At 41.3% G+C, this 25,838-nt stretch overlaps 1 protein-coding gene across 3 annotated transcripts in view; it reads left to right on the plus strand.

The window, feature by feature from the left end:
• Nucleotides 1-17,593: 17,593 nt before the first annotated feature.
• The window catches only part of FAM169A (family with sequence similarity 169 member A), a 38,873-nt gene continuing 30,628 nt past the window's right edge, over nt 17,594-25,838 (plus strand). For 2 of the 3 annotated variants that reach the window (XM_036403228.1, XM_036403229.1), the window contains exon 1: nt 17,594-17,661. In XM_036403228.1, coding sequence (XP_036259121.1) covers nt 17,620-17,661 — 42 coding nt within the window. In that variant the 5' untranslated portion in view covers nt 17,594-17,619. The other variant, XM_036403230.1, reaches the window with a different exon arrangement.

Genomic DNA, 25,838 nt, shown 5'->3' on the forward strand with positions numbered 1-25,838 from the left:
TATTTCCACTGATGTTTGTTTGGGAACTGAACAGGGACCTGAGGAGGCAGCTCTCTGCAGAGGTGATGCTGTGAGACTGAGTGGCCGACTCACATTACAGATCTGGGCTTAAATTTCTTGTTTAGAATAAGACCCAAGGGCTTGATTCTAGAAAAGAGAAGCTAAAAAAACCCCGGAGGCTCATTACCTTAAGTCTCCTTTTCTAGTGAAGACTGATTCCCTCCATGTGGGTGCAGGAAGCTTCCTCCATCCCCTAGCTGATGGCACAGGGCATTTCTTGAGGGGATTTCAGCAGTGTAGACACTTCAAATTCAATTCAGGAATCAAATAAACGTATTAATTGATATATTAATTGATAAAATCGTTATTTTAATTATAAAATATCTGGATGTTAGCAGGGGAAGGATAGTGATTCTCTGAGTCTTTTCTCTGAGAGTCAGAGGCTCAAGCAAAAGGCTTGAGAATAGCACCATCTCCTGGAAACACTTCATATGGCTTGGCTTTTCAAAGAGGTCTGAAGGCGCTTTTTTTCCTAAAACTGCTATAATTTAACTGGTACTGTAGTTAAAGTATTCTTTACCGCTACCAAAGTGTTTCTTCAGCAATAACTGAATACTACTCATGCACGCTTTTTCATGTATCCCATGTTAATTGTGAACCAAATATGACACCAGCATAGGGAAGTTTGTCAGTGTAGAAGTTGTGGGTACACCATGTCCACCACAGGGACATGTCAGCATGCTCTGAAAGCCAACTGGGATAGTAGCCCACAACCCAAACTAAACTAATTTTTCATTTTCTCTGAAGCCTTCATCTGAAACCTGATTTTTCTTAGAGCTAACAAAGAAAATAACAGAAAAACAAAAATGTATTTTCTGTGCAAGGCAAGACTTTACAGCAGGGGGCTGTGGGGGTGGCTTACATGAGATGCTGCCAGAAGCTTCCCCTGTATCTGACAGAGCCAGTTCCAGACAGCTCCAAGGTAAATCTGCCACTGTCCAGGCCCATCAGCAATGGTGGTAGCACCTCTGGTGTAATCTATTTGACAAGGGGGAAAGCATTACTGGACAGCAGTGACTGCAGCCAAAGAGAGGAGTGAGAAGTACTCCATGAACCTGCCCACCTTGTATCACAGAAAGTTTTTTCTTAAGAACAGCACTTGAATGCTTATTTCAATTGAACACATGTAAGGAGATAGCAACTAGGTAGTCACATGGTTTAGATTAAGCCTTTGACAAAATTTGCCATACCAGTGAGTTACCACATATAAATTATCAATTAAGCACACACAAACCTCTTATTAAAATTAGCTGACAACCAGCTTATTATTAACCTGAGAGGATAATTTGAATAATGAAATTAGAAATGTTATATTTGGCATTATGTAGAATTTCAATATAAATATAAATATCTAGATTTGCCTATACTGTTCTTGTCAAGTGTTACATTTTGCCTTTTGTATCTGTACCACATTGAGGGCTAGCTAATGCCCACTTTGCTCAGTGCTAGAGTGATTTTCCTAGTAGCAAAATTACTTACTGCAGCCTTTTATTTTGCAGTTACATAAATTTTTTGATTTAATGTTTTTTCCCATGCTCTAATTTGAAGACCTCTCCTTATATTACCTGCTAGATTTTTTAATGCTTTAGACATGACTAATTTCTTTTCTTTCTATATGAAACCTAGCCTGAGGATGAAGCAGCTGACTACAGTGATTGGACAAGATGCTCTGCATTCTTAGCTTTAACTCATCAACCAGGCTGTGTCTCAAGAATTAAGTCACGCAGATCTCCATGTGGGCTTTGCTTTGCCTTAAAATAGTACCTTGAAAAAAACAGATAATCCTTCTGTATCTTAAGGTCTATCACTAAATACTGTCGGCTCTTTACTTCTTTTACAAATGGGAGGAGATTGTGTAATTCCCAGTGTAACTTCTCTTCCCCATAAGTCATTATGGGAAACCATAGTTATTGTAACTGTGTATCAACTCATTTAGAATCTCAGCTGACAGTCATACCTAGCTTTCAAGCCTGTTCTTTGATGTTGCACTTTTCTTTCTGTTTTTCTTCTGAGTCTGTGACTCTCAGCCTGACCTTTCACAGAAGAATTTTATGTGCATTCCATTCCCTTGAATCTCTTCCACAAAATGTTACACTACTGAAGACAAAGAAGGGACTTGCAACAAAACTTGCTTTTGTTTTCATTCAGGGACAGAAGAAGCAGTTTGGTTTAACACTTCAACCAGTGTCACCCTTTTATTTTTTTTCTCCCCATTTTCCAGTCTAAACTATCTGTCTTTGTTAAATCTGATTAAGACTAAACCCAGGGTCAATCTGATTTCAACTAACATTTTTACTGCTGTCAGTCATGTGTGTTATGCTTGCTTCACCTAATAAACCATGGCATACAGAATTAAGAATAGATTGCCTAAAAAAACAACACCTTTCATGTTCCACTGGTGATGGAATATAATCTTACATTTCACAATATACTAATGCATAGTGAATTCAACATGGACTTCAGACAGAATAAGAGACTGGAGCTCGGTTTTGCTGTAGCTGAAGCAAAAACATTTTGAAGGAATCATATCTAATTGTCATGCCCAACCCAAAGATTTTCCAGAAATAATTGCCCTTTCTTAGGTGGCAAGATGTATAGTTACTAAGTAAATAATTATTTTTTATAAAAAGCAAGAGAGTAATCGCAGTGGCTCACTGGCTGCAGAGGAGAACAGTTGTTAAGTAGCAGAAAGTGACCTGTGTGACTTCTGCCCTGCGCCCAGATGACAAAATGGTCCTCTGACAGTGTCTGTTTTGCATGTCTTCCTGTGATGAATTTGTTATTCTCCTGCTCAAGCATACTCATGGCAGCGTGCCCATGTCAGGCTTAGAGAGACCTGAAATGGGGGCACTAGTCCCATCAATATACAACGAGATATTCAGGGAGATAACAAGCACTATAATGTGTTGCCTTTTATTGGTAACTTCTTCCATGATTTTTCCATTAGCAACCACTCAGGCTTTTTACAGTTAGGGGACTTTGAGTGTGAGTGATGGTGCATGGGGTGCAGTGCAGTACAGCAGAAATTCCTAGAAGAGAAGCAAGCAGAAGAGTGTGATTAGCAATTCTGTCTGGCTTCTGTTACAAGGGATGTATGTCTGGCTTGCTCTGAAATAGGAGAAGCTATTGAAAAAGCAGAATGAAGGCTGCAGCAACTTCCTTCTTGCATGCACTTAGCAAGTTCATCTAAGGAAACTGAGCAAGACATAGACAAGGCCTCTCCATGAGCTCCCTCCTGCCTTGAGACAATGGAGTGAGGTGGAAGGTGATTGCTTTTCAGACCAGTGCAAAAAATTATCCCCTCGCCGTCAGATGGCAAACAGCCCAGCTTGTCTCTTGGGCAGTGAAAGGCAGTCCCAGAGGAAAGCACTATGAAGCACATATCCAGGTACATATCCAGGGGTGAAGCTGGTGGTGTAAACAGGGAGCAGTGCTTTCTGTGTGGTAGCTGATCTGCAGACTCTGAAGCCACAAGGCTGACAATTGAGAAACATAAGTTCAACAGACCTCCACCCAGAGCCTCTGCTGGGGATAGGAAGAAACAATGAGCAGGAGAAATGTGAAAATGTCATTTCCTCCTTTCTGTGTCACTTTTAATTTCTTTCTCCCTTTCTACTGTAAAGTGACCTATGCAAATCTGGAGTGTTTTCACAATTCACTGTGCTTTTATTTTGGTTTAGGTGCTGATGACCATAATGGACCACCGTTGCATTTCCAATACATTAACAATTTCAGTTGTCACACTGGTCAGATTTACATTTCATGCTCCTTCCCCTCTGCCAGCCAAACTGCTTTAGTCAAGGTCATTGCAGGAGTCTGTCACAACATGACACAAAATGAATGATACTCACACACTGAGATGTCTAAGGTAAAAAGGGCTTATTTCTTTTTGGACTTTGATGTTTATAGAATTTTAAATGTGACCATGGATTGGAGGATGAAATTGTTACTTCTCCAACCACACTGGTCAAACTAACAGTCTATTAATTTTCTCTTCTTCTAGAAAGGAATGCAAAACAATCATTATTTACATGAAAAGTGCGTGAGAATCTCCGTTACAAAAATGTAAAAATCAGAATGCTTAGAAGAACTTTAGAAGAACAGGGTGACAGGAGTCAGCTGGGAGATGCAAAACTCAGTCTCTGGCTAGTGGGCACAGTGTGAGCTCCAGCACAAAGGTGAACAATCCTGCATAGGTTTGCTCTTCTTAAGAAGAGAGGGACCAGGGAGCTGTGCCTCAGGAATTTCATATAACATTATCACACTACAGGCATTGCTGAATCCTGAAACTCTGGAAATTTCTTGGGAGCACAGCAAAGGAGATAGAATGATCAGCAAAATACTGAAATGAAAAAAATCTATATGCAAGTATTATGTCAGATTTATTCATAGGTGTTTGAAAGCCTAGGTTTAGATCTCAATTTGTAGTGTTGAGAACACAGTACATTCAAACATAAATAAATGTGAATCATAAATAAAGTGTCAATATACATGATATGGACCTACTTAAAAAGATCATATTTGTTCATGGAGTCAAGCAAGGGCAGTATTTTGTATTAATCTTTACCTTTGACTTTTTGATTTTGAGGATTATTTTGGTCTACATTGAACTTTCCATGCTAAATTTAAGCTTATGACAGAATTTATTGCTTATGAGGTTGTAGAGATCTGATTTGTAATATACTTTAATTAATAAAATTATTATTATCTTCTTGAATAAGTCTCTTTAGACAGCCTACTTTGACTTTAAGATGAGCTCTAGATGCAGCATTAAGTGGTAAACTCAAATTGTTAGTTTACCACATGTGATTTTTGTGTTTTATGCCTGAATTAATTGTAAATTCTGTGCAGTACCTCAGAAAACTAAAATGCCCTGAGAAAAATCTAAAGTCTACAAGCAGAATCAAAGCTCCACTTTTTCTGACAACCTTTACAAAAGCTTTTTAGATGTCTCTGGATCTTACATGGGAAGAAAAAAAAGAAAAAAGAAAAGCAAGCTGGGATATTTTGTTCTGGTCCACTCTAATACCAGTCTGGATGGCTGATTTTGCCTTTTTAAATTCTGGCATACAATTTCAGCAGGACAGGACAGGAGACACTTCTTATCCTAAACTGCTGCTTGTGTTCTCAGTGGCTTAATCCTCCAACTCCAGCAGCACCAGGAGGATATTGGGCATCCCATTGTGTATCAGTGCCCATTAAACAGGAATACAATACCAGAGCAGTCTGCTCCTCATTTATTATAGTACACAAGGGGTGTTGTAAGAGAAGATATTTTCACTGGGACTAATGAGCAGAGTTTTAATTGCAGTGGAACTAGGACAACAACTTTTCAATTGCAGCATAACTGACTGAGGTAAAATGAGGATATTCTCCTCAGGTCATCCTGGGCCTTTTGAAATTATTGTCAATGTAGATACTAGTACTTGGTAACTGTACCATGGAATTGTTTGCTCAGTTCAACCTGTGGCAATTCTTTTTTTTATTTCAAATACAGCTTAACAAGTATATACTAATGAGAAATTTCTAGTAATTTATTTACCCTTTCTGGAAATGCCAGAGACTCTCAGAAATGCATGTAATGAGGAATCCTTTTTTCCCCATTAATTATTTTGTATTTGGGGTTCTTGTTCTTTTAATTTGAAACAAGAAGCCAAAATATCTCTCTCCAATTTGAGCCTGGGGTGAGATTTTATTATTATAAACAAAATAAAAACTCTTTGCAATGCAATTGTATTCAGATGACATCAAAACCTAGTAATGGAGAGGGTATATTGGGTAGTCCAACAGAGGTAGAGCCATTGCAGCTCCACACTGCCAGGCCCTTCCAAGACTACACACTCACATATTTATGATACTTTTATACTCAGATACTTGTATACAATACACACACACATATATATACATATGCACATAGCTAGCCACATTGATGGAGTCAAACACAAAAATGCACTACTCACACAAACTGCACCGATGGCCTTGTATTGCTGCCTTCTCTGGCTCATCAGGATGAAGTTCAATTGATGCGAAACATATCTGTATGTTCAAACAAAATACAGATTGCTCCAATAACTGAAATCCTCTCTAAATATTCCTGGATCCTTAGTTTACAAGGTTACTGGCATGTCTGCACACACGCTCCCTGTGCCTGCAGCTTTACTCATGGACATAAGCACACTATGGCTCCCCAAGTAAGTGTCATCTGGATTCTCTTGTCTCCAGCTGTCTCACACAGACACAGACACACAGACAGATAGAAACAGGTCTTTCAGTTGACCCCAACCCTTCCTTTCTGGCATGGCCTCCCAATGCCTACAGTGGCCAGCTTGCACACCTGCACCCATGCCAGTCCCTGGCACTGTGGATGGAAAGGATTCCCGTGACACATGGTCCCTACTCCATCCTGATGAGCCAGAGAAGGAAACATTGGTGCAGCTGGCCCTCAGACACCCATGCCTGCATGTGCACACAGAATAGACAGTCCTTCACCCAGGAAATTGCTTGGGAATGGATTTTAGTGGGAAGACAACACCACCTGAATGTGGTGACCAGGCATATGGCACGGCCAGAGAGAAGCAAGCAGAGCAGCAATGGACATGTTTGAATTGTCAATATGCCTTTTATCCTCTTATCCTTCCATTTCCCGTACCTGTTCCTCCCTAAAACATCTTGATCTCTTCCTTTCTCCCTTAACCAATCCTAACTCAGTATTAAATAATCCCCAAATGCTCTTCCCAGTACCTTTATCATAGTTTATGGTTTATCTACAGCAGGCAGAAAAGCCTGATACAGCTGCTCACTCAGATGCCACCCTCCTCCTCCACTCTGACGCAGGAGAATCAGAATGGTACAAGTGAGAAAATGCAGGGACATAAGTAAAGACAATTTAGTAGGCAAAGCAAGAGCTGTGTGTACAAAAAAGCAAACCAAGAAATCATTACTTTTCTACCTGGATAATGTAGCTGTCATTCTGTCATTTATATAAAGAATATAACATCAAAAATGAAAACAAATATAGCTCCTGGTCCTGCAGGAACATACACAAGTACTAAATTTCTTAACAGTGTTCAGTCTGAACAAGCAGAATGCTGAACAAGCAGAATGCTAAGTACTACCTACAAGTATAGGTAGTAATCCTATACTTGCTTCTAGTAATCAAGAAAGAGGTTGGGTGTTTTGTTTTCTGTTTTGTTTTGATTTGATTTGTTTTGTTTTGTTATAAAGGTTGAGTACATAACACCTATGACTAAAGATTATCTTTGTTTTAAGGAATAATCTCTAATTCCTTTGTTTGTAGACAAATTGAGGTTTAGGGCTCATGATCACAATTGCTTCTAAGAAGAACAGTTCTTGCAGATCACTCCTCTCAGAGACTTGAAATGTTTTCTTTGGCAGGTGTTAAGATCTGCCTTTGCCCAGGTGAGGAGGTTCTATTCAAACTTTCTCAAATGTTTATCCTTTAAAAATGAAGACCTGAATTAAGGTTACAGGTATTGTAGCATTTTAAGGTAATACATGGTCAGAGTCACTTAGCCAACATTTCATTTTATTCTACATTTACATTTGCTCGTTTTCTTGATTTTTCAGGATGAAAATCTCTTGTGTTTGGAAGTGTTCAAGGCTGTGCATAATTTGAAGAGAATGGAACATGAAAGTACATTTGAGACTGGAGTTCAAGTGTCACTTTCAAGACTAGGTCACTCACCCCATAGCTCCTACCTATCTGGGCAGACTGCTTCTCAGGAAACCCCACAGGACACCTGACACTGAAGTATCCCTCTTCCTCACACAGAATGCTAGTTGATAGTGACTGCAAGAACTAAGACTTGAGATTTGTATATATTCACTTCAGAAACACACAGCAGAAGCATGGACATTCCCTCTGGAGTGTGAGAGTATAGGCACAGCCACAGAGCAGTGAGAGCCAATGTCACCACTGTCCTGTGCATCAGGATGAACAGGCACACCCTCTGCACCAATGGGAGAATCAATGTATAGAAACATGGTGCGCAGGGAGAGCTGCAAGAGAATTTTAAAAGCAATTTTTGCTGTGAATTTGGGGAGTAAAAACTAAAATTTTTTTTCTGATAAAGTAGGTAAGGTCACTGAAGTGCTAACAAGTAAGCAAATTTATGTTTTGTAGCAATAAATATACATAGATAACCTGAGGGTGAAACCAAGAGTTTGATGTTTTCCAGCTCTTTTATATTAAAAGTATGCTCTGTTAGAGCAATTGTTTTCATTCTTACCCATGTCAGACTTCTGCATTGCAATGCCTATTTCTGTATGGTAAAATTAAGTATAACAACTGAAAATTGCCTTTTATTTAGTTATATTTCAATATTCTTTAAAAATTTTTCAAAAACCCACACACAAACTTACCCATGTTAAAATCACCATATTAGGTGAGTGAAAAGTAGACGTAGTGAGACATTGTTATCTTCAAAAACACGATGTAAGCCACATTCCTGCCACATGCACAACCATCTATGGGTCTTCTGGTTCTGTTGAAGCTACAGGATAAATCCTGGCTTTGGGGTTATCATTTGACTGTGGTAATCTGTGTGCAGTATTTTAGGGCAAAGGCAATCCTTCATTTTTTCTTCTCTACCATAAAATGTTAATCCTCTCATAAGTGAATTTTATCAATGACCAGAAGATGGTTTCTGTTTAAAGAATTGACAGTCTCATGATAGGGAAGGAAATAATGGGGGTTTATGGGCTGACAGAAGCAGCATGAGGCAACAGGGACACAACAGTGTCTGACAAGGAGTGGCCAAGGCTATGAGTTTTTTGTCTTACCCATCTTCTATCAGGTGTTTGCGGCTACCACAGACAATAGATGCATTAAGAAAGGATTTGAAGGAAACCATGGGGAACTGATTTGGTATTTACAAAAAAAAATCATGTAAGTGCAAGGAAAATGTGTGTATTTCTGCAGAAGTTAGGGTAACAGCACCATAGTTTGGTTTGGGGTTTTTTTATGAAAAGGGTAACCCTGCAGTCACCTTATTCAAACCGGGGTAAGGCTAGTGTCCTGGGGTGACTTATGATGCTTGTATTTGTCTGTTTATCCCAGAAATAAGTTTTGCACATTTAAGACTGGTTCCAAGATCGAAGGGGGGGAGAGAAGAAGTGTGCAGTTTGTGACCAGAATCTGCACCTGCTCCCCCACATCCTGCTCCTGGACTGTGTTGTCTGCAGACAGACAGACAGCAGGACAGAACTCTCCTCTGCTTCTTACTTAGTTTTTAGCTAGCTGAGGCAGAGAAGTTCCCTAAACTGTGATTTCTCTTTTTATTGGAACTGTTCAAACCTGCTCTGGACTGAGCACCCAGCAGAGCACGGGCAGCTCGTACCTATGGCCACCGGGCCAGGCCTGGACTGTGGCATTTCCAGTGCAAGCTACAGCCCACCAAGGGGACTTTCTGAGTTTGTCATCTCTTCAGATTGGCAAGAGGTTTTATTGTTTAATATTGTTCTGTTAATATTTCTTGTGCTGGTGAATGCTTTGCCTGTTAAATAAACAGGTTTTTTTCACTTTTCTCCAAATAAATATTTTCCCAAACCAGATGGGGAAAGGGCCACTTAAATCTGCTTTCTAGAATAACACCTTTGAAGGTTTTCTCCCAGATTTGACCTAAACCAGGACAGGTAGTTTCATAGGTAGTTGCTATAGATTATTTCAACCTGCATGAAGAATTGTTTGAGATCAGCTTGCTCCTGTCATTGCTGCAGAATATTCTGAGTTGGAAAATGCCCTCAAGGATCATTGAACCCAGGTCTTAAATGAATGACCCATACAGGGATTGAACCTTAGTGTTATTAACACCCTGCTCTAACCCTCTGAACTCAATCTGAATTTGTCACTCCATAGTGAGATAGGTTGACCTTGCTTACTTTAATGCTTTCTGCTCTTTACCATTTTAATAATGTATGGCAAATTAGATCCAAGTTTTTCAGCTTACTTTATTTTTTTTCATTTTGTGTCTTTTCCCTGATTCTTCCCGTTTGTGCCCTGATAAGGGCCTCTCTAACTCTCAAGGACTGCAACTACTGAATGACTTGTTGACTTTCTCCTGCACAGAGCAGATGGGACTGCTGCCATATTTCATTTCACATGAGGAAACCTGTGAGGGGCCCTAAGTCTTGCAGCCAGAAGGAACAGTAAGTCATGGGGCCAGCAAGAGGGCAGGAGCCACAAGGCCAGGTTTCAAATTAGGTGCATAATAAGACCTTTGTACTGGGAGAGTGGGGGAGTAGGGCATATAAATCCTGCAGAAGTCAGGCTGCTGATTGCAGGCAGTCCTAATTGGAAGATGTGGAGGATGAAATGAAAAAATGAACCTACATGTTTGAGTAAAAAAATTTGACCAGTCTTAGAATGGTAAAGACATTTTAAAGGCTTTGTGAAGTGTCTTCTCTTGGATTGCACTATGATGGAGCTCTCCTAGAGACACTGACAATTCCATGTGGCATCTTTCAAAACAGTCACAGGTCTTTGCATTATTAGTGCCCTCTTGCTATGAATAAAAGAGCTGTCCGGGTTAAAGGCCTGCGCACTGTGCACATTAATGTGTTTGCCTTTGTGGCAGCCACACCTCTGGCTGCAACACCAACATGGTGCAAGAGGGAGTCTCTGTTGATGACTTACAGTCCAGTTCCACTTGTGTGAGGTCAGAAGACCTCCAAATGTATGAAGTGACTCCTCAACACAAGATAAGGAAGAGCTGTCCAGATTTTATTCTCAGCTTCACAGTTTTTTTACAGGAGAAAGCTTTCTATTTGGCTCATTTAGAGAACTTTGGTTCACCTATAAATGTCGATTCTGTACTTGGGAAATAAGAAGCTTTTCTCAAGAAATGGAAAATGCAGACAAAAGTTTATGAAATAATTAAAAAATGCTTCAAAATTTTCACCTCCTGGTAAAACTTGTTAAAATCATGCAAAAACATTCTCATACTAGAAGACAGAATATGGAGTCTTTGGGAGAATGGGGGCTAGGCAAAATAAGGCCAGACCGGGAAAGCAAAACTCCTACAGTACTTGGAGGGAAAAGGGAGATTTCAGACTATGAAACTGGAAATTGAAAAGAAGTGTTAACTGAAGTACTGCTATTTCTATTGCATGCATTGGATAGTGAAACTTCCAAAGACACATAAAAATCCTTTCGTGTATGAAATAAGGCTGACCAAAAAGGGAGATGCTTCTAGCCTTGCTAGAGGACTGTAAGAAGAGAGAGACAAACTTTGTAGTGTGGTAGTGATTGTATTGGGTTTGTGTGGCAAGGATTTGGTAGGACGATGTTGCTTCTTTAGGAAGCTAACAAAAGCTTCCCTCATGTCCAGCCGAGGCAGTTCTAGTTGGCTCCAAGATGCACCCACCAATGGCCAAAGTTGAGCAAAACATCAGTTGTGTTTAGCTGTAATCACAGTGCCTCTGTGATAGTGTATTTAAGAAAGAGTAACAGCATATATATATATATATGAGGGGAGTGAGAAAATGTCAGAGGCTCTGCAGACACTGAGGACAGTGAAGAAGCAGGGACAGGAGATGAATCTCATGCTGGAGCTGAGATTCCCCTGCAGCCTGTGATGAAAACAATGGTGAGGTAGCCCATGGAGGTCCCAGGCAGAGCACACAGCAGCCATTGGAGAACCCTAGAACGGAACATGCTGAAGCAGTTCATGAAGAACCCCAGTTCATGGGGAGGACTTACAGTGGAGAAATTTGTGGAGAATTGCTCTCCCAAGTGTGAGACTCCACACTGGAGCCAAGAAAGAGTGGGAGGAGGAAGGAGAAGCAGAGACGATGCATGATAGACAGCAACTCCGGTTCCATGTTCCCCTGTGAGACTCTGGGAAACAAGGTAGAGAAATTGTGAGTGAAGTTGAGCTTGGGAAGAAGGGAGGGGAAGGGGAAAGGTGTTTTTAAGATCTATTCTAATTTCCTGTTATTCACCTGTGATATGCTTGTCAATCAACTAAATTAAATACCCCAATCTGAGCCTGTTTGTCCTTGACAGTGATTGGTGAGTGATCCCTCCCTGTCCTTATCTCAACCCACAAGTCTTTCATTATATTCTCTTTTCCCTGTACAGATAAGAAGGAGGGGTGGTAGAGTGGCTTGGTGAGAATGTGACAGCAGCCAAGATCAATCACATGGGTGGAAATATATCACCAATAAAGATGAAGAGATAACATCACTCCTTCTGGAATGAACACATCTGTGCAGATGCTGCATTTGTTCTTGCTGTGGAGGGTGGTGGGTGAGGATAAGGAAGAGAAAGGGTAGTTGGACCTGACATAGCTGCTTGATGTGCTTTCAAAGAACTTGTTAGTAAAAGGAAGTTGCAGATGCATGCTTCTTTCTTTAAACCTTTCTTTCTTTCCACAAAATTTATTAATATCCCTAGGATTGCCATTTTCTGAGGATGAAAGGAAAGAAATACAAGTGGTCAGTAGCTATGATATTGCATGCTTTGTATGTTTGTTTTGTTACATAAATCTTGCCAAGAGCAGGGTTGTCCTTTTCCTACATGGGTGGAAAAGGATTTTAGCAGTTAGCAATTTCCTATTGCTAATGACTGAGTCATTAGCAATAAATGACTTGGCTGCCAAATCCTGCTAGCCCTACCTGTGTCCTTCAGCAGGAATATAGACATCAGAGCCACCCAGCAATATCTGCCAATGATTCTTGTCTGACCCAGAATTTTGCATGTTAAATTATTGATTTTTTCTATTGAGAAGTCTCATGATCATTAGCTGTAATGTCTATTATTTAATATATTTCTATGACTTTGTTTTGGGGTAGGGTGTTTGTTTGTTTGGGGTTTTTTGGTTTTTTTTGGTTGGTTGGTTGGTTTGGTTTGGTTTTGGTTTTTGTGAGGGTAGTGAGACACTGGACCAGGCTGCCCAGGGAAGTTATTGATGCCCCATTTTCAAAACGCTCAAGGTCAAGGCAGACAGCTCTGGTTAATCTGGTCTAGTGGAAGATGTCCCTGCTCAAAGCAGAGGCAGTTGAACTAGATGATCTTTAAAGCTCCTTTCCAACCCAAAAAATTCTATGATTCTGTGTTTCCAAGCACCTGTGTCACTTGAATGAATGTTTGGAGTACAAGTCACAGGAGTTATGCTGAATGCATGTTCAGATGCATGTCTGGTAGCTACACTGGCACGTTCCTATTGAGCATGCTGCACAGTGTGCTTGCCATTTAGAAGACACTGTTCATGACTGTGGCTAATTAGAACTTGCTACCTTTCCTTTTAGTTGCTTTTACTGGAAAAACCTTTAGTCTGGAAGTCTCCTTAGGCAAGCTGCAGGCATCTTGTCACTAGAGATGAAAAATTAGCCTAGAAAAACATCTGACAGTGAGATGTGCCAGACAATTTACTGAGGTTTCTTCCAGTCTGACATTCCTTGGAAGGTATCAATTGTGCTAAGATACCAGAGGCAGAAGATGTGAAAATATAGGGTAAGATGTAAGACCTTCCATGTCTACATCCATTCTCTTTTTAATGCTAAGGTTTGACAAACTTTTTAGTTGTGGGAGCATAACCTTCTTCTATATACTACCACGAATGTCATGGTGTATGGTCTTCCAGGTAAAAATTACCATGGGAATCCAAAATGTTGAAAGAGATCCAAAGTCTCCTTGTGGCAGATGGGAAAGTGTGTGTGTGTGTGTGTGTGTGTGTGTGTGTGTGTGTGTGTGTGATCTACAGCACATATATTCAGAGGATCATCCTAGCACTATGTACTGTAGTCTGTAAGGTCTCCCACTGCACTTACGTAATGTTATTGGTGTGGGTACTTGTACTAGTGAGGTTGAACATGCTTCTAAAAATTTACAATATAAGCATGAGGGAAGGGAAGGGAAGGGAAGGGAAGGGAAGGGAAGGGAAGGGAAGGGAAGGGAAGGGAAGGGAAGGGAAGGGAAGGGAAGGGAAGGGAAGGGAAGGGAAGGGAAGGGAAGGGAAGGGAAGGGAAGGGAAGGGAAGGGAAGGGAAGGGAAGGGAAGGGAAGGGAAGGGAAGGGAAGGGAAGGGAAGGGAAGGGAAGGGAAGGGAAGGGAAGGGAAGGGAAGGGAAGGGAAGGGAAGGGAAGAGAGGGAAGGGAAAGGGAGAGGGACAAACCCCAGTGAGATTAATTTGATAAAAGCACTAGTCTTAAACAAGAATCTTTTGTCAAGATCTCTGTAACTCTCACAACAGTAGAAAATACATTATTTATTTGAGGGGTTTGCATGGAGATTCTTCCAGATACAAGAGGTGGCATGATATAAATAATAATAGTTTAAAACCAAATTTACATGCAAATGTGTTTCTAAGCAATATTGGAGATGACCTGTAAAGGCAGTAATTTATTGGAGAATTTCTGCATGAATTAATTTTTTTGCCTTTTATTTCCTCTCCTAAAAGGTTTTATGAGAGGATTTTAATAGCATGTCCATATCTCAAACAACTGAGAAGGCAAATACTTTTATTAAATTACATTGTGCATGTCCAAGTCTCCTTTAAAATGTCTAGTAAATGACCATGGACAAAAAGTTTTTCTCCAAAGAAGTCCAAAGGTTCTTGGTTCTTTGATGAAACTGTTAACAACAATTCAGGTAGAAAACTACCACCAATTTCTATGTTCTTTCATTCATTTGTTGTGAAAGCAAAAAATACAGGAAGCAGAGGAACTTATTTTAGGAATTTCCTGCCAGGTTTAGTTTGTAATCTTATTCCTTTAAGATATCTTATTTTGCATACTACATATTGCAGAACAATTTCCACTACATAACGCTGCACTAAAAAAGTTTTCCTTTGAAATGCAAGTGTAAAATATAATCAGTATTACTCTAACTAGGAGAAGAAATTAGGGGAGCATAAACATTGACCATTTTATCTAGAAAAGAGAAACTTTGAGAGAGAGAACTTTGTCAAAGCTTGTCATAAATGGAGTTTTAAGATGACTGCTCATTCAAAAAAGTTCTGTTGATGCTTCATCCCAGCCCCTGACTTGTAATCTGTTTCAGCAAAGTTACATCATTTTAGTTTGATGGGTTCACCATGCCTGGATGCCAGGTGCCCACCAAAGTTGCTCTGTCTCTCCCTTTCTCATCTGGACAGGCAAGAAAAAGTATAACAAAAAGGCTTCTGAGTCAACATAAGGGCAGGGAGAGATCACTCACCTATTGCTGCTATCGGCCAAACAGATTCAAATTTGAGGAAAATTAATTTGATTTATTAGCAATCCTGTCAGAGTAGGATAATGAGAAATAACCCCAAATCTTAGAAGCACTTTGGCCACATCCCATTCCTTCTTCCCAAACTCAGCTTCACTCCTGATTTTCTCTACCTCCTCCACCCAAGCAGCACAAGGTGACAGGAATGGGGGTTGTGGTCAGTTCACCATATGCTGTCTCTACTGCTGTGTCCTCAGGGGAAGGACTTCTCACACTTTTCCCTGCTCCAGCATGGGGCCCCTCTTAAGGAATACACTCCTCCCTGTTTTGCAGTATAAGCTCTTCCCATGGGTTTCTGTTCTTCACAACCTGCCCCAGCATGGGTTCCTTCCTTGGAGTTCAGTCCTTCAGGAGCAGACTGCCCCAGGCTATGTTGTCCCTGGGATCACAAGCCCTGGTAGAAAACTTGCTCCAGCATGGGCTAGTCTCTCCACAGGTCCACAGATCTTGACAGAAGTCCACAGATCATGGCAGAAGCTCCAACATGGGTTTACCATGGGGTCACAGGCCTTCTTTGGGCATTCACCTGCTCCAGTGTGAGTGATCCACCACAGGTTTCAAGTGGATCTCATGTTCCACCATGGGCTGTAGGTCTTCACCACACATGGCAGGGGAACATCTGCTCTGGTGCCTGTGGCACCTCCTCCACCTCCTTCTTCACAGTCCTCAGTGTCTGCAGAGCTGTTTCTCACAGAATCACAGAGTATGCTGAGTTGGAAGGGGCCCACAAGGACCATGGAGTCCAACTCCTGGCTCTGCACAGGACCATACCCAAGAGTCCCACCATGTGCCTGAGGGCATTGTCCAAACCCTCCTTGAGCTCTATCAGATTTGAGCTATGACCACTACCCTGGGGACCCTCTTCCAGTCACCAACCAACCCTGGGTGAAGAACCTGTTTCTAATATCCAACCTAAACCTCCCCTGACACAACTCCAGGCTATTCCCTTGGGTCCTGCCATTCTTCACCACAGAGAAGAAAGCAGTGCCTGCCCCTCCTCTTCCCCTCATTAGGAAGTTGGTAACCACAATGAGGTCTCACTTCAGTCTCTTCTCCAGGCTGAACAGACCAAGTGATGTCAGGTGTTACTTATAAGTCTTCCCCTAAAGGCCCTTCACCATCTTAGTTGCTCTTCTTTGGATGTTTTCTAATAGCTTTAGTCTTCTTCTCTCGTATGTTTTCATTCCTCTCTTGGGCTGGAGGTGTGCAGGTTGTTTTCTCCCTTCTCAAATATATGACCCCTGAGGTACTACCATAATCACTGATGGGCTCAGCATTGGCCAGTGGCAGGTCCAACTTGGAGTCATCTGGCAGGGGCTCTGTCAGACACAGGGGAAGTTCCTGGCAGCTTCTCAGAGAGCTCATTCCTGCAGCCTCCCCATGACCGAAACCTTGTTACACCAACCTAATACATTTGGACAAGCATATAATCATAAATACACTGAATACCTGATCCTCTGGTCCCTGGTGTTACAGAGCTGTCTTTGGTAAATAACACTTAGAAGCCCTTGAAATGACTGCTGCCTCTGGGCAGTGACCACAGTTTGGACCCAGCCTCCTTTGTTCCATGAATGTTATCACAGATGTGCACCTACTACTTCTCATTCTCAGAACAAATCATCGTACCTATAAAACAAGGGTACATTTTACAGCCAGAGCCAAGGGCAAGTGCTGTCCTCTCCTTCATTTGATTTTGGTGTTCTTCAGTTTCCTGGCATACAGGTCTTCTTGGAGGTGGATACTCAGGTGCTGTGGCCAGTGGTAGTCAGTGCTGGGGAACAGGGATTAATGTTTCTGTTTGGAAAATAGGCTTCTGAGTAACTGAGTAACTGAGTTTAATCAGCACCCCAATTTGGTAACAGGAGGAGGTGTGAGGGCTCGGGCTGGTCCACGGTGAGTTGTTGGAAATGCGGAAGCAATCCTTACTGCCCGAGTCCATGAGGTCACCTTTCCTGCAAAGGGGATATTTCACCCCTAGCTTGTGGTGAGCTACCCAGCACCAGGAGACGATGCATGGCCTTTCTCCGTTCTGCTTGCGAGTACCACAGATCTCTGAGGCAGCTCCGGGCTCCCTCTGTATGCCAGGGCCCCAGGACAGGTGTCACCAGCCCAGCGGTGCTGAGCGATGGCGTGGGTACCCCGCCTGCCCGTGAGGCTGGCCGTGGCACACAGGGAGCGGTGCCGGGGTACCACACCCCGCCGCGGCCGGGGGGGCGATGCGGGGTCCCCGCAGCCGTCATGGCGGGCGGCGCGGGGCGAGCGGCGGCGGCTCCAGGCGTATCAGCGGGAGTGCGTCAGCGGCGAGGGGCGGGGAGGCCGCCGGGGGAGATGATATCAGGCGCCGGGCAGCAGGACCGGGCGAAGCCGGAGGTGAGTGGGGGTGTGCCGTGAACGCTGTTAGGGAGCCCGGCCGCCTCTGCCTCCTTCTCCGTTTATCCCCGCGCCGCCGCGGCAGGCTGCCCGGCCGGCTGAGGTGAGGCGCGGCGGGGTGTCGCGGTGACCTGCCGAGGCGTCCCGCATCTCCGCAGCCTAGCCGGGCCCGGCGGGGCAGGGCGCGGGGGGCGCTCGGCGGCGGCCCGGGGGCGCTCGGCGGGAGGCGATGGGCGGCCTGGGCTGGCCGCTGCCCGCGGCCCCTCGTCCGCCGCGGGCTCCAGGTGTCCGTCCGCATCCCCGCCCGCGCCGCAGCCGCCGCCCCCCGGGCGCGCTCTCCCGCCCCGGGGCAGTGCCCGACCCCGCCGCTGCCATCGCGGGCGGGCAGGGCCGCGCCGGGCCGGCGGGCGGTGGGCGGAGGCGGCTCGGCCGGGCCGTGGGACCGGCCCGGCTCCCCGCGGCGGGCGCTGGCCGAGCTCGACCCCCCGAGCTTCCCCTGGCCTTGGCGGAGCTTGCGGCACGCCGAGTTCGGTGTGAGTTCTGGCCCAGGCTACTCCGTGTTGGCCAGGACCAGCCATCTTTTGTGGGGTCTTCTATTGTAGTGTTGAAATTTACATGTTATAGCCACGCACACGTGTAAGAGCCATTTATACATCTATACACCTCTACGCATGTATGAAAACAGTAATTGCAATGCTACAGTTGCTGTCTCCCACAAAGATGGCTGTGTGTACGTGTGCAAATACATGTGGACACACGCAATTGCACACACACGCGCGCTCTTCTGTTTTCCTACATATGATGTGTAAGTCTTCTGCAATTTTATTTTGAGGTAGGGTTGGTTCATTCCTCTTAAAACATAGGGAAGCATCTTGCCTAAGATATCCATTGACGTAGCACTGCTATCCTGCTTATGAGTGTTAAATGCAGCCTGAGAAAGTGGATTGCACTGAGAGCTAGAGCAAAAGGTTTTACTAGCATTAATGGAAAACAAAATATATTAACTCACCAATTTAATACATGTATTAATGCTCTATTTAGAAGAAAAGTTTATCTAAAAAATTATCTTTCACCTCTTCTGAGCTGTGGAGTTTTCAGTTATTAATAATCAGAAATTTAGAAACATAACCTTTGGTGTGGAGACACTGTTCAGCTGATACTTGCTTTTTTGTGTACATGCAACACAGGAGGAGGGAACTCTTTTCTTGTTCTGCATAATTGCATTTACTCATTTTATACATTGGGCTGTACCGTTGGTCATAGCCTAGTACAAAGCTCACCAGTTTGTATGGGGAATAAGTATTGTGTCAGAGTGATCATTATAATAAAATCAGTGCTACCTCACTGGATGACCTATAAAAGATTGCTGCAGATTAGAGTGACCATGGTTTTCCTCTTCCTTCAAACTCTATAGGAACTGAGTGCATCTTCTCTCTGTTTCTTCAACCACATTGGTACCTCTTCTTGTTTAATTGACCTCCTCTAGGTCCAAAGAACTTCTTGTTTTTTCTCTTGGTGGCTAGTGAAAAAAACATTCATCACCTATTTCATAGTGGAAAATGTTAGGGCAGAGAGTGGTTTATAAAATTAATGTTCGAATTCAAGTGTTATTAATGTCAGCGAGCATCTCAATTTCAACACTGTTTTTTAAGAGCCGCTAATATAGGCAGGTTTTAAGTCCTTATCTTGTTTCTCCTTCTCCAGTCTGATGTTCGTTATAATTTTCTTTATGCAGAATCAAATGTTTTACAGTGTCTTTCTTTCCTGTTGTGCAGGATGCATAATTAAGATGGGATTCTACTGTACGTTTACAATATCTCTTTAGCAGTGCGTGATCCAGAACTCTTTTTGGAGTGTTACATAACTAGACACTTTACAAAATGAATTGGAAAATACTCAATTTATTCAGTATGCACATCAAGGTAGATAATATTTCTTTGATTTAATAATAAAAAAGGTGGAGGTTTATGTGTTTGTGCAGGGTTTTTTTCCTTTTTTAACGTCTGTTAGTCTTGTAAAGATAATACCATTCAAAATTATCTTAAAACTCTTCTTATCCGCAATTCATATAAGCAAAATTTGTTTTAAATAGTTGTACTTGCATATCTAGTCCAGTGCAGAGTCTTTGCCAGTGAAAGACAGAGGAACTTCATTTCTGGACTAAGGCTAACAATTATTAATGCTTTTTTTTTTTCCCCATGTTTGATGCAAAATCACTAAAGGACAAACATGAGATTTGATGATTCTAGAGAAATTTAGAAGTGGTCTTCCATTGTTTTACGTTCTTAGATATGATAATATTTGATATCAGTCTGTATTTTCTGTCAAGCAATGAATATCAAGTAGTGGTGATCATTTAAAACTGTTGCCAATTATGTTTCTAAACTGCAAGTATAATGTGGCATTAGAGCTGAAGTGATGTCTACTAAGGCTTATTTTCACATGGGCATTCCTTAAATATTTTTCCAAGCAAAATACCAGCTTCTTGTTTCCTCGCAGATAAATACTTTACTCCTGACTCTCAAGGTTGTAACTTATCCATCACATTGTATCAACTATACATTCCAGAAGCCACTGTCATGTGTTTTGTCTGTGAATGTTTGGGGCCGCAGTGGTAGAGGTGTGCGCTTTGGAACTGCTTTTGTCAGTCAATGTCTCTCGGGTAATCATTTTATAAGCTGTTGAAAAACAACAAAAATAATTTTCTTACAATAGAAACAGATTAAAAAAAATAAATTATTCAATCAAAATTCAACCCTCCTCTCAAACTTATGCTTCCAGGTGGTGCAGCATGGATTAAACAAGTCTGAGTGGAAAAGCCTGCTCTAATGTATTTCCTCTACTGCATTGTTTTAAGCATAACCAAAATGGCATAAGCAGTGTCTTTGTAGCTATTCTCTTGTACTCTTGCAGTTTTGTCTGCTATTGCTGATTTTTTTTTCCTGAACAATAGGATGTGACAGCATATATTTATTTAATCATTATAAATTTAGTTGGTGTTCTCTAGTGACTCTGAGATTTCAGAGAAGCTTTTAAATAGCTTGCTAAAATATGTAAAAAATCCTGTCCCAAAAGAGTCATGAGCTTTCAAATCTTTACTAAAATCCCAATAAAATTAGTGAGAACTATCAGGACTAACATATCTGTTTCTTTGCCTTCAAAGTGAACTGGAAAACCTACTATTGTTTTGAATGATAAGTCTATAAGTTCCAAATGATTCCTTGAATTGAAAATCTAGGAAAATCCATTTCTCTGAATTGTATACTGAACTGTATGTTGTACAGTTATTCAAAGTAATAGTTATGATTTTTGTTTTGTTTTCAAATCTGAGCTGTCTCTCTCTTTGTCTTTTTTTTTTTTTTTGTGTACATTAACATTTTGTGTCAGAATACTGTAGGACAGGGCATCTCTGTAATTACATCTCTTGCCACTGCTTATGATTAGAAATTTTTTATGGACCAGGATGAATTGAATTCACTGTTATCCTTTTTTCTAAGCTTCATCAAAACATGTAAAATAAAGGTGGTTAATTAGGTTTCTTTAATTCTGTGGATTACTGAAGGGGAAGAATAATCAGTAAAGGTGTGGTCTCTGCCGAATCAGTAGCCCCTGAGGCAGTGCTAGAAGAATACACCCAGTTCAGAAGTTCTGGTGTGGCAGTGGCTGTGAGCCTGCAGCTGCACCAGCCTTTCCCCAGCACGGAGAATCGGTGAACTTCGAATGGTATGAAATGCTGTCTTCACCCTAACTGCCTTCGTGCTCCTAAAACACCGGGTGTAAAAATGTGAAGTGTGCTTAAGTTAGCGAGTGCTTTGCTGGAAGACCAGCTCTTGTCTAGCTCTTTTGCAGCCAGCATATTCTGCAAATAGAAATGTTTCCTAGGTTGAATAATACTTCTCACAGCTGTTGTAGAGTTAGGCAGCAGTAACCATAACTGGGGAATTTGAATAATTTGTGAGTTGATAATGATAAAATAGTGGGGGATTTTAACAGTAGCAATGTAAATGTTACTATAGTGCAGCACAGACAACTTTATAGGATTTTAAAATGTTGGAATAATTTATTTCTTTTGATACCTCAACACTGGGAGTTTATGTTGTCAACATTTAGTCTGAAGCTGCAGAAAGGAGTTTTTTGAAGGAGCAGGAGATAATAAGCTGATTCCTGGCAACTCCTTCTTAAGCTGAGCACTGATTTAAGGTAGTATAATGTGTCAGCGGTATGAATACTTTTTTCTAGTAATACTAGTACTTTTTGTTGTGAGGCGTTTTTTGTTGGGTTGGGAGTTTTGTTTGCTTTTTAACAAAGTACAATAAGGTGGTATGTTCAGAAGTATGAGTAGCTTACTTTTGTGTTTGTGGTGGGTTATCCAAACCCACCACAAACAATCAAGCAATGTCTGCGTTTCCAGAGAAGGCAAGTAACTGAAGCTTTTAAAACACTTTGTTCATTAGTTTTTATTTTCAAAAATTCAAGTACACCTGTAACAGGATAGCCTAGGTACTAGAAGATATAGCTTAAAAGTTCTAGTCTTACAAGCATGTATTACAGTGAGAAGCAGGGGAAGTGCAGTGTGCTGACAGAAGTTTGTGAGTTCTTGGAATGTCAGGATGATTGCTGATGGAGATGAGGACAGATGACACCAGGGAGAAGGTTGTGTGTGAATTCCCTTCTGCTATTAGAGACATTCTTGCTAAAGTTTGCAGACATAGATCTGGAGTCCTGTAGTAACATGTTTAGTGATACCTTGTGGATTCACATTAATGGATGGGTTTTTATAACATGGCTGTCATGGGTCGAACAAAACCAGCAGTGGCTATATCCAGACAATTGTGGGAAACAAAAATTAACCATCCACAAGTATAAGACTACTGAAATAAAAGGCAAACACACAGCTGCTCAGGAATCAATCTACTAAGAATTTTGTTAAATATTTGTTTGGATGACAAGGAAGTATGAATACTGGGGAGAAGAGGTTCATTTTGAGGAAGAGAGACGTAAGTCAGTTGATTCTGTCAGTCAGAACAGATTCTTGATTCTGATTTTGGGCAATGAAATATTCTTTTTGATGTTTTATTCTTCCTTTGTTATGGGAGCAGGATTTCTACACAAACAAATACCAGACCTTCCTAACCTTTTTTTTTTTCCTACTAGCTAGAGCAGCTTACAAGATGTCTGACTCTTTCCTAGCTTTTTAATTGTATTGATATGAGGCTTGCATATTATTTTACTTGTTTATTTTTCAGAGGACATGGTTTACTTCTAATTTTCTAGTTTTAGTCCATGTGTGCCTTTTTTCCATCCTTCTGAAGATGGGATGAAGAAGATAAACACAGTCGCTGCAACAACTGACAGAGCTAGACAGAGACAGTCAGTTTTTGTGGCCTTTGTAAAGCTGAGGAAGTAAAGGTGCTGTTTTGTATGGACATATGGGGCCGTTTACAGCTATTGCTGTTTTTGTGAGAATTGTCTCTGTCACCTGGGATGATAACTTGTAATATCTTCCTAACATGACTGGGCTCAGACTGGGACTCAGTAATGACTCCCTATCTGGTCTGTGACCCAAGCATGTTGTCTAAAAGCCCTTGTTTTTAGACAAAAATGTTTTTGTTGTGTTATAATCTTGACATATGATTTTCACCTTAGCTTTCCTTTGAGAAAGGCAAGTTAAAATTCTTTCTAATTATCTGTGTCTCTAGTTATTTTGAAGCGCTCCCACACTGTTTTGGTAAGTCCACAAACTACTTTGTGTGCATGCCTGTGAAGTTCATCACTTTGTTGTAGTTCATCATTTGTTGTGCAAAGAAACTGAAAAACTTGCTATGATTGGACACTGAGCACAAGTAGCAGGTAAAATTCAGAACTTGCTCATATGAAACAGTAGTTTTTAAGGCATCTGTCATCTTCTGAAGATAATTGTAGTATCTTCAAAATACTAGAGTTGGATCAAGAATTTGGAGATAGCTGCCTCTTCACTTTCTGGGAAAAATAGAAATTTTTAATCTACTATGAGGTTTAAATACTTGCTGCTCCAAATGTGTTGTATTTACTGTCTTACTGCTTTCAGAATTCTGATGCTCAGGCAGTTGTAAATGGCCCATAGGGCCATACAATGAGAGTCTGGAACATCTCTGGTTTGCAAGGAAGTTTTATGGTTGGCTGACAAGGATCTCTTGTTGCAGCCTTGTTTATTTGCAATTCTGTGTCCAGTAACATCTCATGTTAATTCCTATTCCCCTTTCTGCATTTTCATTTGAATCCCCTGCAAAACCAAGGTGGTTGCTGCTTTCTTAGTTGTATGCTGTTTTCTTAGTTGTAGGTCTCCTGCTGCAAACAACATTAAAAAGCAGGCAAAACCAGCAAAACCACCTACAGATAATTTAAACAAGAAAAAAGAGATTGCATACTACTTAACTGTTGAATTTTCCTACAGCTTGTCTGCTGAAAGCCAGACTTCATGTGGCATAGTTGTAGTTCAGACAACTGTTTTAGTAACTCCTTGGATATGGAGACTGTGATTGCAAAGATTAATCACCTGCTCCTCGTTGCTAGTAGCCATAGACACCATCACTTGAATTTCCATGTGGAATATTCTCGAAACAGCCAGAGAGAGTTGCTGTTATTGGGCTGATGAGAAGTAACTCATTAGACTTTGCTAACATGTACCTATGATTGCTAATCTAATCTGTGCAGCTTTGACGTCTGCCCCAGTTGTGGGGATAGGGGATAGGACAGTGCAGCCAAGCATTTTAAAAATAGATGCAAATGTGGACATAGGGTGACTGCAACTCCAGTCTCACTGTGGTGTTAGATTAGTGATGTTAGGTTTGATAGTCCACCAGCTGTCTACCCAGATTTGGTGGGTTTTATTGTTCCTTTCTTTTTTTTTTTTTCCCCAAGGGTGTTAGAAAAAGAGCTTTCTTTATTGTCCTTATCTCTGAAATCACTAGATGTATTTATGAGATGGCCCTTGTAAACCAGTGGGATAATGTTAGAGAAGGATATGAAGGTTTGAAAATGGAAGGAGTTGCCAAGAAATGCAGGTTCCAAGTGGGAGTAAGAGATAATCTTTTGATATCAAGCAGCAAATTAAGCTTCAGAATGTTGCCTTGTTAGGTTCCTGGAGAAGCAGGAGGTAAACCTATGGAAATTATAGCAGATGAGCAGGAGTAAGAGTGGTGTGGCTGTGTATGTTCCAGGTGGCCCATCAACCACCTGTGGAGAGAGGCTGTGGGGGCTCTAAGTGATGAGTGCTATAAGAAGGTCATCAAGGGCTTTAGGAGCAGATGGTGTAAGGCCTAAACTGCAGAAGCAAAATTGGAGGGTACTGAGGGTGGAGCTGGAGAACTGCACACCAACACCTTCAAACTGCTAAGGCATGGAAGGGAGAAATAGTAGTGACCAGAGAGGAAAGGTGGGTCATTAGGGGTATCTGTGTGGAGTTTGGTGTTATTTTCCTAGCCCCTAAACAGGTTTGTCATGTAGTGAAGAAAAGGTAGAGGAAAGTGGGAAATTAGAAAGAAGAGTGAGTGCTGAGCAGTGGAAATATCAGATATGTGTCAGAGAGAGGCAGATTAATGAAGTAATAATCCCACCTGGCTGTATCTTTGTCTTGTTAATTGTACATGTTAATTATTTTCAATGATTAGAATGGTTTTAATTTTATGTATGGATATAGTCACCTTGAATTGGAGAAGTTGAAAGGGGAGGCATGAGAGGTTTCTTTAAGAAAAACTAGTTTTCCAAATTTATTAATTGTGTTTATTTTGATCAGTCTCAAACACAGAATTTTAATTTAGCATATGTCTGGCACATTTTCATTGTAGGAAACATTTGTGCACATTAGTTTCTAAAACTCCCTACTAAAGGAAGTGTTCTTCAAAAACCAGACAATCTCATTAAAATGTGAGACTGTAGAAAAATGTAAATAACAGGTCAGTAATTTGTATACCTAAGTAGCTTGTATACTTAGTTGTTGATTAAATAAGCTATCTAATATATTATCTAATTTAAATCACCTGAGTAAAATGCCAGTGGTGTTACACAGGTGGCTAATTTGGCATATGACTAAGAACCTTACCTGCCTAAGGTGGGTTTGAGAGAGAAGTTGCATGTCTTCTTGTGATACTACCCTGTCTCCTTTAATTAAAGAAATCAGATGCAAGATTTTTTGTTAC

The sequence above is a fragment of the Molothrus ater genome, chromosome Z (genome assembly GCF_012460135.2).
Source record: "Molothrus ater isolate BHLD 08-10-18 breed brown headed cowbird chromosome Z, BPBGC_Mater_1.1, whole genome shotgun sequence".
Classification (NCBI taxonomy): Eukaryota; Metazoa; Chordata; class Aves; order Passeriformes; family Icteridae; genus Molothrus; species Molothrus ater.